This window comes from Lithobates pipiens, unplaced genomic scaffold (assembly GCF_037356315.1).
Source record: "Lithobates pipiens isolate NorthernLeopardFrog02 unplaced genomic scaffold, aLitPip1_a1.2 Scaffold_18, whole genome shotgun sequence".
Lineage (NCBI taxonomy): Eukaryota > Metazoa > Chordata > Amphibia > Anura > Ranidae > Lithobates > Lithobates pipiens.
In genome coordinates this window covers 593,969,697-593,984,902 of record NW_027507758.1, presented here as the reverse complement: position 1 = coordinate 593,984,902, position 15,206 = coordinate 593,969,697, and the positions used below count along the sequence as shown (strand labels likewise).

Below are 15,206 nucleotides of genomic sequence, written 5' to 3'. Positions count from 1 at the left end.
AAAAAATTGGGCTAACTTTACTGCTGTCTTATTTTTTAATTCAAAAAAGTGTATTTTTTTTTTTTTCAAAAAAAAGTGCGCTTGGGAGACCGCTGTGCAAATACGGTGTGACAGAAAGTATTGCAACGACTGCCATTTTATTCTCTAGGGTGTTAGAAAAAAAATGTATAATGTTTGGGGGGTTCCAAGTAATTTAAACAATAAAAAGAGGCACGGTCCTTAAGTGGTTAACACATGTCTAATCTACCATGAAATAATCGAATATCGGTCATCGAAGGTATAAACTAAAAATGGCCTGAAGAAGTGGAATATAATAAAACTGTTGACTTCAGTGCAAAAACGCTTCTCGTTGACTTCAATGAAGGAACTCCTGTCAATGGAAATCCTATGTGAACACTTACTTCTGCATGCCACTCTACTCTATCACTTGCGACTCAGGAACGCTCCGCTACAAACTGGCACAGGACCCTTTTTGTAATGGCGCTCCCAATGCGTGTGGATCCCATCTGTGTGAACCACCTCAATAGGAACACATGATAATCTAGCCTGTCTTCCCAATCTGTGAGTTTGAGATTGCCTCCAGAATCGCATCTGTGTGGATCAGGGCAGCTCCATTCGATATCGCGGCTCCGGCCACTCACAGCGCCGGAGCCGCGATACCCGGAAGAAATGCAGAGGGAGCATGTCAGCTCCCTCGGTGTGTATTGGGCCAGATGTCGGGGCCTCGTTCTAAGGTAAGTATTTCATAATGAGCTAGTATGCGGTGCATACTAGCTCATTATGCCTTTTGCTTTTCAGGTGGTAAAAAAAAAAAAAAAAAAATTAGCGAGTTTACTACCACTTTAAATGATGGTTTAATTTAAAGGTCATGCTACAGCATCTCAATTAGAGGTCGACCGATATAGGTTTTTCTGTGGCCAATGCTGATATTTAGAAATCGTGGCAGATAATATATGATGCCAATATTTTAGGCCGATTTTTTCTTTTTTTTTCTTTTTTTTTTGGCTGTTGGCACTGGTTGGCACTGGCAGGGTGGCACTTATTGGCACTGGCAGGTTTCACACTGAGCCGATATAGTGTGAAACTGACATATGTAACTTATGCAGGCCATACATGGTCGAATTTCAAACAAATTTTCTTTTAAAAATCAGAAAGTTCGTTTTTTTTTTGTGATCCGATGATGCCACCATTGATTTTCGAAATTCAGCCGACCAAGCCTTCAATTTCACCTCATTTTGCCACAGAAAAGAATTTTCGTGGCCAGGAATTTTCTTTTCTTATTACATTTCTCGCACGATTCTCCCATCATTGATTAGAAAATTGTTTGTAGCGGATGACATTTTGGACAAAGTGTCACACAGGTGTAAATCTAGTTTTTGCCTCAGAACAGTAAAGGGGTTCTGAGGGTTAATTATGTAGGTTGACCTTGACATCAGTTTGGCTGGGCCATGATAGAAGTTCTGCTTGGTCATGTGTGTGGTGAGGTGCCCATGACAGGCCAGAACCAGGCCTGGTTGGATGTTTTGGGTATCAGCCTTCTCGGAACCAATCAGTGGGAGTGTCGGGCCTGCTGGGGAGTCTGGGAAGGGGTACTTAAGATGTGTGGGTCACGTGTTTAGGGAGAGGAGTTTGTGAGGCCCGTGTGGTCTGTTCTGGTTCCAGGACCGGGGTAGCCCCGCAAGGGGGCCTGGTCACGGGGTGTTCGACATCCCGCAACATGTTTCTGTTAGCTACCCCCAAAAGACCCGTCTGGTCTGGGGTAGGGATCCATCTGTTCCCAAGTCTCAGAACCGGCTGGTCCGAGGCGCAGTAACTGAGGGAGGATTCAAGGTGTCCAGGTGTGCTCTCGGCTTGGAGGGGCATCACAGCTCGTGGAAGTAACCGGGGGAGGATTCTTCGGAGGAGGGCCGACAAGTGGCATCCTGAGAAGTGCCTGGTTACTGAGTTGGGAAGGACATTGATGAATTCACACTTTTTCCAGTACTATCAGGCCCGGTTCACACCGCTGCGGGGGGAGATCCGGATGTGATTCGCACAGCAAATCACATCCGATCTCCGTAGCGATGCGAGTTCAGCCATACAGATAGTATGGCTGAATTCGCAGCGCTCCCGCAGCAAACTCACACGGGACCCTTTTTTGGGTCCGCAACAGAATCGGATCGCATGGGGGTTCACACCATGCGATCCGATTCCTGTGCGAGTCGGCAGATCGCACTGCGATATGCCGACGGATCTGGGGGTGTCATTAACATAACATTGACACTCCCAGCCGTCCGCATAGGGCAGTGTGAACTGCCGGCGGGAGTAATGCGATGCGGGAAAACGCCGCGGATTCGCGGCGTTCCCGCATCGCAGCGGTGTGAACCTGGCCTTAAGGAGACAGAGAACGTTCCAGGTACTGAGGAAAAAGGTTCCTGTTCACCTTTAGTTACAACCTGTACACCTGCATAGGATTGTTTCAAGTATTGAATCAACGTGCTGACTGCCATGATCTCTGGCTAGAGGTCTGTTCAGCCTTGAAGTACCCAGCTGTGAGTGGCTACTCTCTGGGTGAAATTAGAGACTGTTATGTCTGCAGTTCAAGGTACCTGAGTTCTTCACCCGTACCCTCTGTTCCCATGAGAGACTGTGTTATTGGATGTTACCCCTGCAAAATAAAACCTTTCAAAAGGACTTTATTTGTGTCAGCGTGGAAGTTGTTGGGTATCAACCCTGGGAACCCCTAGACGTGGAAGAACAAGCCAAGAGGAGGTAACCGGTAAGCCCAATAAGTTAAGGCCGCCCTGCAAAGGGTTATAGGCGAGGAGTGCTTAACCACTTGCCGACCGCCTAACGCCGATGTACGTCGGCAGAATGGCACGGGCAGGCATAAGCACGTACATGTACGTGATTTGCCTCCCGCGGGTCGGGGGCCCGATCGGGCCCCCGCCCGGTGCCTGCGGCGGTCGGTTTTCGTTCGGGAGCGATCCCGGACGAGGGGACGGCCATTCATTCATGGCCACCCCCTCGCGATCGCTCCCGACGAATAGAAATCCCCGGTGACATCACTTCCTCTCCTGTAATGTAAACACAGGAGAGGAAGTGATGTATTCTCTCCTCCGTGTCGGTATTTTTCGTTCCGACACGGAGGAGAGCGGATCAGTGAGTTGCACCAACACATCCCACACACAGTAGAACATGCCAGGCACACTCACACCCCCCCTTTACCCCCCGATCACCCCCCCAATTACCCCTGCCCCCCAGTCACAGTGACACCAATGTCATTTTTTTTTTTTTTTTTTTTTTTTTTGCATTGGTGTCATTTGTGACTGTAATAACTGTTAGGGCAGTTAGAGTTAGCCCCCTTTAGTTCTAATGTACCCCCCTAACCCCCCCAATAAAGGTTTAACCCCGTGATCACCCCCCGTCGCCAGTGTCACTAAGGCTGGGTTCACATTGCAGCGGTTTATGAGAACGAATGTGATTCGCACCGCACTGCAGTGCAAATCACATCCGATCTCTGTGCGATTCGAGTTCAGCCATTCGCCGCACCCGCCGCACCCGCCACACCCGCCGCACCCGCCGCAAATTCGCACGGGACCCTTTTTTTGGCCCGCAGCAGAATCGGATCGCATGGGTGTTCACACCATGCGATCCGAGTTTGCAGATCGCACTGCGATATGCGAACTGATCTGGGGGTGTCAGTAACATTTCACTGACACTCCCAGCAGTTCGCATAGGGCAGTGTGAACTGCCGCCGGGAGGCATGCGATGCGGGAACCCGCCGCGGATTCGCGGCGTTTCCGCATCGCTCCAGTGTGAACCCAGCCTAATAAGCGATCATTTTTCTGATCGCCGTATTAGTGTCCCAGGTGACGCTAGTTAGGCAGGTAGGTATTTAGGTTCGCCGCAGCTTTTTATAGCGCCAGGGACCCCCATATACTACCGCATAAAGCCCCCTGATTGCCCCCTAGTTAACCCTTTCACCAGTGATCACCATATAACTGTTACAGGTGACGCTGGTTGGTTAGTTATTTTTTTATAGTTTCAGGGCACCCGCCATTTATTACCTAATAAAGGTTTAACCCCCTGATCACCCGGCGGGTGTCATTTGTGACTAATAACTGTTAGGGCAGTTAGGGTTAGCCCCCTTTAGTTCTAAGGTACCCCCCTAACCCCCCCAATAAAGGTTTAACCCCGTGATCACCCCCCGTCGCCAGTGTCACTAAGGCTGGGTTCAGATTGCAGCGGTTTGAGAACGGATGTGATTCGCACTGCAGTGCAAATCACATCCGATCTCTGTGCGATTCGAGTTCAGCCATTCGCCGCACCCGCCACACCCGCCGCACCCGCCGCAAATTCGCACGGGACCCTTTTTTTGGCCCGCAGCAGAATCGGATCGCATGGGTGTTCACACCATGCGATCCGAGTTTGCAGATCGCACTGCGATATGCGAACTGATCTGGGGGTGTCAGTAACATTTCACTGACACTCCCAGCAGTTCGCATAGGGCAGTGTGAACTGCCGCCGGGAGGCATGCGATGCGGGAACCCGCCGCGCATTCGTGGCGTTCCCGCATCGCTCCAGTGTGAACCCAGCCTAATAAGCGATCGTTTTTCTGATCGCTGTATTAGTGTCACAGGTGACGCTAGTTAGGCAAGTAGGTATTTAGGTTCGCCGCAGCTTTTTATAGCGCCAGGGACCCCCATATACTACCGCATAAAGCCCCCTGATTGCCCCCTAGTTAACCCTTTCACCAGTGATCACCATATAACTGTTACAGGTGACGCTGGTTGGTTAGTTATTTTTTTATAGTTTCAGGGCACCCGCCATTTATTACCTAGTCTCACTAGTGTACCCCTAAATTTAGGGGTGTCTACTTTCCAAAATGGGGTCATTTGGGGGGGGTTTGTGCCATCTTGGCATTTTATGGCCTTCAAAACTGTAACGCCCTTAGAAAGCCTGAAGGCGGTGCTTGGTTTTCGGGGCCCCGTACGCGGCTAGGCTCCCAAAAAGTCCCACATATGTGGTATCCCCGTACTCAGGAGAAGCAGCAGAATTTATTTTGGGGTGTCATTTCACATATGCCCATGGCATGCGTGAGCAATATATCATTTAGTGACAACTTTGTGAAAAAAAAAAAAAAAAAAAAAAAGTTTGTAATTTTCCCGCAACTTGTGGCAAAATATAAAATATTCCATGAACTCAACATGCCTCTCAGCAAATAGCTTGGGGTGTCTACTTTCTAAAATGGGGTCATTTGTGGGGGTTTTGTGCCATCTTGGCATTTTATGGCCTTCAAAACTGTAATAGGTAGTGAGAAGTGAACTCAAAAATTTACGCCCTTAGAAAGCCTGAAGGCGGTGCTTGGTTTTCGGGGCCCCGTACGCGGCTAGGCTCCCAAAAAGTCCCACATATGTGGTATCCCCGTACTCAGGAGAAGCAGCAGAATTTATTTTGGGGTGTCATTTCACATACGCCCATAGCATGTGTGAGCAATATATCATTTAGTGACAACTTTGTGTAAAAAAAAAAAAAAAATTTTTTTTTTGTCATTATTCAATCGCTTGAGGCAAAAAAATAAAATATTCAATGGGCTCAACATGCCTCTTATCAATTTCCTTAGGGGGTCTACTTTCCAAAATGGGGTCATTTGGGGGGGTTTTGTACTGCCCTGCCATTTTAGCACCTCAAGAAATGAGATAGGCAGTCGTAAACTAAAAGCTGCGTAAATTCCAGAAAACGTACCTTAGTTTGTAGATGTGACAACTTTTGCGCAAACCAATAAATATACAATTATTGACTTTTTTTTTACCAAAGACATGTGGCTGAATACATTTTGGCCTAAATGTATGACTAAAATTGAGTTTATTGGATTTTTCTAATAACAAAAAGTAGAAAATATCATTTTTTTTCAAAATTTGCGGTCTTTTTACGTTTATATCGCAAAAAATAAAAATCGCAGAGGCAATCAAATACCATCAAAAGAAAGCTCTATTTGTGGGAAGAAAAGGACGCAAATTTTGTTTGGGTACAATATTGCATGACCGCGCAATTACCAGTTAAAGCAGCGCAGTGCCAAAGTGTAAAAAGACCTCTGGTCATTTACCAGCAAAATGGTCCGGTCTGAAAGTGGTTAAAGTGGAAGTTCCACTTTTGGGTGGAACTCCACTTGAAGCTCGCAGCCCCAGACCATCACACTACCACCGCCATGTCTGACTGTTGGCATGATGATCTTGTTATGAAATGCTGTTTTAGTTTTATACCAGATGTAACGGGGCGCACACCTTCCAAAAAGTTACATTTTTGTCTCATCAGTCCACAGAATATTTGCCTAAAAGTCTTGGCTAATCCAGATGTTTTTTGGTAAATGTGAGATGAGCCTTTGTGTTCTTTTTGGTTAGCAGTGGCTTTGGCCTTGGAACTCTTCCATGGATGCCATTTTTGCCCAGTCTCTTTCTTATTGTTGAATCATGAACACCGATATTACCTAAGGCAAGTGAGGTCTGAAGTTCTATAGATGTTGTTCTTGGTTCTTTTATGACCTCCTGGATGAGTCGTTGTCATGGTCTTGGAGTAGTTTTTGTAGACCAGCCACTCCTGAGAAGGTTCACCACTGTTCCAAGTTATCTCCATTTTTGGAGATGGCTCTCCCCGTGGGTTACTGGAGTTCCAAAGCCTTAGGCTCCATGTACACTGGACGTTAAAAAAACATTATAAAAACGCCAGTAGCTTTGCAGTGAGTCTTTCAATGTTTTTTAATGTTTTTGAAATCGTGTTTTTCTGCGTTAGCGTTTTTTATTTTTATTTTTTGTGTATGGAGCCTTAGAAATGGCTTTGAAACCCTTCCTAGATCGATACATGTACGTTACTTTGTTTCTAATCTTGAATTTTTTTTAGATTGTGGCATAATGTGTGGGGTTTTGTGTTCTATTTATGTGATTTCTTGATTCAACAGGTCTGACAGTAATCGGGCTGGGTGTGGCAAGTGAAATTTATCTCAGCTTTCCAAAAAATTTTGGTTAATTAGAGTTCATTCATGATTCAGCATGGGAGGGGACAATTACTTTTTCACATAGGGCCAGGCAGGTTTGAACAGCTTTTTTTTCCCTTAATAAATGAAATAATAATTTAAAAACTGCATCTTGGATTTACTCAGGTTATCTTTGTGTAATATTAAAATTTGTTTGATCTGAATCATTTAAATGTGAGAAATATGCAAAAGAAAAATAATCAGGAAGGGGGCACATAGTGTGTATGTCTATATGTATATGTATATGTGTGTGTGTGTGTATATGTGTATATATATATATATATATATATATATATTATATTTAGTACAATATATACATAGATAGAAACAAGAATGACCTGGACCATAAAAATCTAACCTGCTGAAGACATCCGAGGCCAATTCTGACACTTCTCTTATGTAAAAATCATCATTTTTTTTTTGCTAGAAAAGTACTCCGAACCCCCAAACATTATATATGTTTTTTTTTTAGCAGAGACCCTATGGAATAAATTGGTGGGCATTGCAACTTTTTATGTCACACGGTATTTGCGCAGCAATTTTTCAAACATGTTTCATGCATTTAAAAAAAAACACTAAAGTTAGTCTGTTTTATTAATTATTATTTTTTTGTACAATGTGAAAGATGATGTTACGCCGAAGAAATAGATGCTTAACATGTCACATTTTAAAATTGCGCACACTTGTGGAATTTTTTTTTTCGTTACATGTTTAGAGTTACTGAGGAGGTCCAGTGCTAGAATTATTGCTCTCGCTCTAACATTCGGGCAATACCTCACATGTGTGGTTTGAACGCCGTTTACATATGTGAGCGTGGCCTACGTATGCGTTCACTTCTGCGAGCGGGGACGCTTTAATTCCTTTTTTTTTTTTTATTGTTTATTTTTGTATTTAGGCACTTTACCATTTTTAAATTTTTTTTGGATCATTTTTATTCCTATTACAGTGAATGTAAACATCCCTTGTAATAGGATTAATGCGTGACAGGTCCTCTTTACAGTGAGATCTGGGGTCTATAAGTCCTCAGATCTCTCCTCTAGACTGGGAAGCCTCAAATCTTAAAAAAAAAAATAAAAAAAAATGGCAGCGCCATTTAAAAAAAAAAAAAATCCAGAGGCTGGATGTGATGTCATAACATCACGCCCAGCCTCCGAAAGATCATAGAGACTTCCGGGGACCATCTGGCCGCAGGATTCTCTATGGCAAACTTTCAGTGCTTGCAAGTTCCTTCTCCTGCTCACCGATCCCATGGAAGACCCACTACCTGTGAGAACGATCAAGCGGCTGAACAATTGTTGTTACAGTGCAGGGAATCGCCAGCTGAGAAAAATGATATGTGAATGAAGCCTGTAACTGCAGGAAGGAATCATTCAGATATCCCCACTTAAAGTCCAGGATGTTATGCTGTCTCCTCAGAGAGAAATGGTTAATAAAACAGCGACCTTTTCTAAATCTTTATTGACACCCATAGGTGATTTTTTTTTATTTTTATTTTGTAAGTGGCCCTAAAAGCTGGTTTAAAAAAAAAAAAATTTTTTTTTTTAAAAGTATGTATTCTTAAGGCTAGATTCACTCTGGTGCACTTCAGTTTGGCCACAGGGCCGGTACATGCATAGTTTATGTGCATTTTACATGTGTTTTTAGCCGTGGTTCCATCGACTTCTATTAGGTTACGCATTTTTGCTGTTTTTTTTTTTTTTTTTTGGAAGAACGCCAAGGACTTTTGGTGTGCCTTCAGAAAACATTGCAAAAACGTGCAAAATAATAGAAGTCAATTAAATTGTGGCTAAAAGTGCGTTAAGTTGACCTGGGACACATCGGCGTGAACCCGGCCTATCTCAGGAAAGTCCCTTCTATCGCTTTCAGCCTCCTCCAGATCTCCGAATTCCTTATGTTTGCTGCTGTGATGTGACTTCTTGTTGGAGGGTGGCTACGTTCCTTCTCCATGCTCCTACTATATGTAAGAATGTAGTCACCCCATTTTGTTTGCTCCGATAGATCTTTCCAGTGTGTGGTTTGTCATTAACCTGGATGAATTATTCGTCTGCAGGGCAGTCCGGAGTCACTTTGTCTCCTCGTCCACGAATGTGACCTCCCATCCCCATCTATGAAGAGAGGCCATTCCAACATGGACACACAGGTGTATCAGGTAAGACTTTTTAGGTTCCTGGTTGTGATGAACTAGAGGCTGCCAGGATAACATCTATTATTCAGTACAATGACTGATGAAAGCTGACCTTCATTCACTTTTTATACTTTGATTTTTATCTATTTTTCTTAATGGGGGGGGGGGGTGATTGTTTCTGCAGAGTGCAGCCAGCATCTCTGCTTTTCTCATGCTTCCCGAATCCTCCTGAGATATCCAAATCACTTGCCTCAGGGCTGTGTAGAACACACTGTGCATGCACAATGTAGTGTCTTTAGGGTGCCGGCTGCTAGGACCTGGGACATCACATTGAACAAGGAAGTGAGGTGCCGGCATGCAGCAGTTTTCGTCAGATCACAGATGGACAGCACTGGATTGGCTGGGCAGCTGAGTATTCTATCTCAGCTCAACTCAGCAAATCAGGTATGAAGGGGTTAATATTAAAATCTGTAGTTCAGACGGGGATTATTTGAGTACCATTGGGGAGGTACTGGCAGAGATTCTGTGAGTGCCATTGGGAGTACTGGCAGAGATTCTGTGAGTGCCATTGGGAGTACTGGCAGGGATTCTGTGAGTGCCATTGGGAGTACTGGCAGCAATTCTGTGAGTACCATCGGGAGTACTGGCGGGGATTCTGTGAGTGCCATTGGGAGTACTGGCAGAGATTCTGTGAGTGCCATTGGGAGTACTGGCGGGGATTATGTGAGTGCCATTGGGAGTACTGGCAGGGATTCTGTGAGTGCCATTGGGAGCACTGGCAGGGATTCTGTGAGTGCCATTGGGAGTACTGGCAGCAATTCTGTGAGTACCATTGGGAGTACTGGCGGGGATTCTGTGAGTGCCATTGGGAGTACTGGCAGAGATTCTGTGAGTGCCATTGGGAGTACTGGCGGGGATTATGTGAGTACCATAACAGAATTATGTCTTATCTAAGGTTCTCTAACCCTCTGTGCAGGTGTCGGTGATGTTCCATGATGTGGCGGCCTGTTTCTCAGCGGAGGAGTGGAGCGCACTGGAGGACTGGCAGAAGGATCTCTATAAGAAGGTGATGATAGAGATCCACTCTGCCCTGCAGGGGATGGGTGAGTGGGGGAGCCTTCTGCTCAATATCTTACTGGGATCTTGGGGATGTGTGATGTTGGAAGGATGGGGCTGGCTGGAGACCATCAGTCATAGGGTGGGTGTACAGGATGGTGGCTGTCATGTCCCCTTCCTACTCTACTCACTTTCTCGTTCACACACTACTCTTTTCTTTTCTTTCTTACTTGTATCTTTTTTTTTTTTATTCTCACTTTATTTTCTATCATCTCTTTATTTAATTCTCTCTTTATATCCTCTGTCTCACTCTCACCCATTTCTTTTATTCTGCCTCATTTATTTTTGTTCTCTCATTTCTGTTCTCTAATTTCTGTTCTCTCGTTCTCTCGTTCTCTCATTTCCGTTCTCTCGTTTGTGCTCTCCTTTCTTCCCCCATCTCACTTTCTGTCTTCTCATCTCTCAGGCTTTGAGATCCTGAACCCTGAGGTCTTGTTCCGGATAAAGAAGGTGAAGGATCTGTACATTGACATCTCTGACGCGGACAGGACGGTCACCAATTCAGGTAAGAGGAGATCGGCCACTGAGACAGTATCAGAAGTGGTTCTTATTGAACAAATACACCATTAGTTCTATGTGTGTCATAGACAAAGAATTCCCAGAGCATTATGGGTGGGACAGAACACAGCGGAAGTTGTTTTCTTTCAGACTACTTCTCTCATTACATGGAAGTGTCTATACAGAGCAGGAAGGGGGAGGACACTGTTCAGACTCATTCACGTGTCTAAATTTCAGCTTGAGATATTGAGCTCTATAAACATTTTGGGGATTTTTGGACCAATGAGAGCTGAAAAATAAAAAGCAGTGGAGAGCCACCTGAGTGCATATATAAAGTTCGCTCTGTTATAAGGTATAATCTGCCTTAGGACATGTAATAGTAGCTAAAAGAGGGGATGGGATGTTTAGAATACAGATATGATGGCAGCACAGACTAGCAGACAGGCGGGGAGAGGAGGGGACAGAGGAGACACAGCAGATGACAGAGGCATGTAAAAACTGACCACGGTGTCGGGGCTCAGCAGCCATGATGAACCGTGGTCAGTTTACAGTGGGGAGGGCAGAAACTGTCAGGATCAGCCAGGTTTTTTTAGGTTAAACAGGGGGCCATATGACACAGCACAGGCACTGTGCTGTTTTTCATACTTTAAGGGAACAGAATCCTTTTTTTGTTTTTTGGGTTACAAGCACTTTAAGTAGCAAAACAAACCAAAGAAAAGTTAAAAAAGGAAATTAAACCAAACAACAAAATTAAGCTGAAAAATAATAGCTAATGGGAAAAAGGGGTTAATTAGTTGGTTACGGTTAAAGTAATGGTAACGCGTCGTTTGTTATTTTTTAGCCCAAAAAACAAAACAAAAAACATGTTATACTTTCCTGCTCTTTCTAGTGTTTTTGCACAGAGCAGCCCGGATCCTCCTCTTCTCGGGTCCCTTGTCAGAGCTCCTGGCCCCTCCCTCCTGTGGCTTGCTATGGGGGCACCCATGCTGAGCCACAGCTCCCTGTATCCAGTCAGACATGGAGTTGCGGCCCGGCCCGGCCCAGCCCAGCCCCCTCTTTCTCCTGATTGGCTCACTGAATTTGATTGACAGCAGTGGTAGTCAATGGCGACGCACTGCCATCTCAGCCAATCAGGAGGGAGAGTCTCGGGCAGCCAAGACACTCCCTCAACAACGCTGGATGGAGATGGGGCTCAGGTAAGTGTTGGGGGGGGGGGGGATGAGGGGGGGCTGCTACACACAGAAGGCTTTTTATCTTAATGCATAGAATGCATTAAGATAAAAAAAAAAAACTTCTTACTTTACAACCCCTTTTAACTAAGATTTAAAAAGTGGGTTTATTAAGAAACAAATAGAAAAAAAAATAGAGAAAGTAAATTAATATTTTATGAATGGGGGAAGAAACACCTCCTGGGATAAATTACATCCCGTTTCCAGCATTGGGAGGTGAGTATATGAGAATGGTGGTGGGTGACAAGGGAATGTGGGCCGGAACAAAAATGTAAAAAAAATAAAAATAAATGAAAGGGGAAAAAAAATAAATAAAAAAAATGTGTATTTTCTCTCCCCCCCCCCCCCCCCTTTTTTTTTTTTCAAGGGGAGGGAGGAGAGTAGAATGGTGAAGACTTTCACTGTTGATTAAAGCGAAAAAGGTTCAGCTCCACTAGGATGGTTGAAGGCCACTTTATATACAGCCACCGACCACAACTACAAGGCAAAATGGCAGCCACTCTAATAACTCTGTGCAAATTTAAAAAGACACAAATTTAATCAGCTCTGAATACAGTAATACATCACTAAATGTATTTTATAAAGTCGAACAGTGGAATTGCCTGAATTTTACTTGGTATTAGCAATTTATAGTCCCTGTACAGCAAGGCTGGAGTGTATGGAGCAGAAGCAGCACAAGGAGCCAATAAGTTCAAATGCTGACAGGAAGCATGGTGATAGGAGAAGAGAGCAGAGTGACAGATTATTTTTTGTTGTACATGCATAGAGAAGCGTACAAAAAATTTATATATGCATGTACAGCTGAAATCCTGTGAGATTGTCTGAGTCTTGCAAGATTTCATCATTACGTTCCCAAGATCTACCTGCAGTGATGTAGTGATGTAGTCTTCCCAGGAGGCTGTGGGAAGGCCCTCACTAAGTGATCAGTGCCTAAACTGAAGGCTGGGCATATAGGGAGCTGATCAAACTTACTGCTTTATTGAATACATGCAGCAATTGAAGCTACATTTGCATAGCTTTTTCCAAAGGGTTTGTGGTTGGATCGCTTTTCAGAAAGGGTTTGTGGTTGGATCGCTTTTTAGTGGTGTTAGGAGGTGATATGTCACCACCTGTTTAAACCCCCTAATTGCTGCAACTGCATGCACTGCACACGATTGAAGTGTTGTGTGATGTCCCCAGTCTGTAGTGGTCAGGATCAACCAAAAGTGGTCCAAAGAAGGAAAACTGGCTAACCCGACACAGGGTCATGGGCAGCCAAGGCTCATTCATGCACGTGGGGAGCAAAGGCTGGCCTTGTAGTCCGATCCAATAGAAGACCTACCGTAGCTCAAAATGCTAGAAAAGTGAATGCTTGTTCTGATAGAAAGCTGTGCAACTCAGTTTGCTCTGTATTAGGGCTGCGTAGCCGCAGACCGGTTGGGGTGTCCATGCTGACCTGTGTCCACAGCCCAAAGTGCATACAATGGACACCGGAGCATCAGAACTGGACAACAGGAGGAATTGTAGAAGGTGGCCTAGTCTGATGAATTCAAGAATGGTTTGAGGAACATGAGTTCAAAGTGTTGACTTGGCCTCAAAAATCTCCAGATCTCAATTCAATTGAGTATCTGTAGAATGTGCTGGAAAAACAAGTTAGATCCATGAAATTCCCACCTTGCTACTTACAGGACTTAAAGGTTCTGCTACTGACAGCTTGGTGCCGCATAGCATACCTTCAGAGGTCTAATGCCTCGACGGGTTATGGGGGGTGGTCATAATGTTGTGACTGATTGGTGTGTATATATATATATATATATATATATATATATATATATATATACTATCCAAGATATCCTTGTGATGGCCTATTATGTTGAAATTGTAGATACTGGTAATGTAGAACTTCTAATCTAGAAAAAGCCTTCATCCCAGGAGGTCTAAGCCCTTGTACGCACGGTCGGAGAATCTGTCGGAATGAGTCTTATCGGACAGTGTCATCAGATAATCCGACTGTGTGTGGTATGCTGATTCCGTCCGAATCTCCGTCCGACCCAATTTTCCAACATGTTGGAAATATTTCCCGACCTACTGGGCTGGACGGACCTAATCCGATCATGTGTAGAGCATTTTCATCGGACCAAGTGCCACGCATGCTCATATCAAATTCCTACATCAAAGCTATTGGCTACTAGCCTGAATGTAGTCCCATCGTAATGAAATTACGTCATCATGTTCTGAAAGATCGGATTTTTCGCCAACTTGGCCCGACCGTGTGTATGCAACAGTTTCGGACACAATCCGTCGGACTAAATCCGACGGGCAAAATCCGACGGATTTGTTTGGCAAAATCTCCGACCGTGTGTACAGGGGCTTACAAGCACCAAAGCATGACTGTGCAATGAGGACATATACAGCAACAACGGCATCCAATGCACGTCATCATAAAGCATCAGCTAGCATTTGTCCCAAAGGAACCCAATGATCAGAACATCCAATGTGTATTTTAAGGTATATTCCCCTCTCTCAATGGAAGATCAATGTCCACCAACACTGCATATGTATATGCGGATACACCATCAGCTATTCCAGCAAGGTTCCACTGGTATAGTATAGGTAATACAGCAACGATGGCATCCAATCCACATCATTATAAAGCATTCCACTACTGTTTGTCTCAAAGGACCCAATGATCAGAACATCCAATGTGTATTTTGGGGTATATTCCCCAATAGATTATCTCATATTCCCCACTAGATTATCTCAGTGGAAGATCAATGTCCACCACCACTGCATATGGATATGTGGATCTGCTATTCCTGCAAGGTTCCACTGGTAAAGTATAGGTAATCTATGCAAAAGTTCCAACCAATTCCAGTATAGTGGTGCAGCAAAAGGTGGTAATATAGGCTAGGCCCCAATCCAAGTATATGGAGAGATAAGGCACAGAAGTGTATGTGAACAACACTGTAGAGGCTGATGGTTTTGGGGGTTCGGGTGAGGTGATGGGGCGATTCCAAAACACTGTAGTGCAGCACCTCTCAAGAGACTGAAGATTCTCGACATTAATAGATAAGGACTGCAGAGGGCGCATCTGAGTGCAGCAGTATAAAAACTTGTTTATTCACACGTCAATTGACAACTTGCAATTTAGTGATCTCAGCCATATATATGGAGAAATGTCATTCCGAGCCAGCTTCCAGGGATAGACTTTGGCAGAATAAGATGAGCTTCCTTGGGGTGATTTACA

General features: G+C 44.5%; 1 protein-coding gene across 3 annotated transcripts in view; it reads left to right on the top strand.

Moving 5' to 3' along the window:
• The window catches only part of LOC143989165 (uncharacterized), a 129,121-nt gene that overhangs the window by 18,065 nt on the left and 95,850 nt on the right, over positions 1 to 15,206 (top strand). For all 3 annotated transcript variants that reach the window (XM_077489196.1, XM_077489195.1, XM_077489194.1), the window contains exons 2-4: positions 9,063 to 9,161; positions 10,114 to 10,240; positions 10,660 to 10,758. In XM_077489196.1, coding sequence (XP_077345322.1) covers positions 9,120 to 9,161; positions 10,114 to 10,240; positions 10,660 to 10,758 — 268 coding nt within the window. In that variant the 5' untranslated portion in view covers positions 9,063 to 9,119. The remainder of the gene's footprint in view (positions 1 to 9,062; positions 9,162 to 10,113; positions 10,241 to 10,659; positions 10,759 to 15,206) is intronic.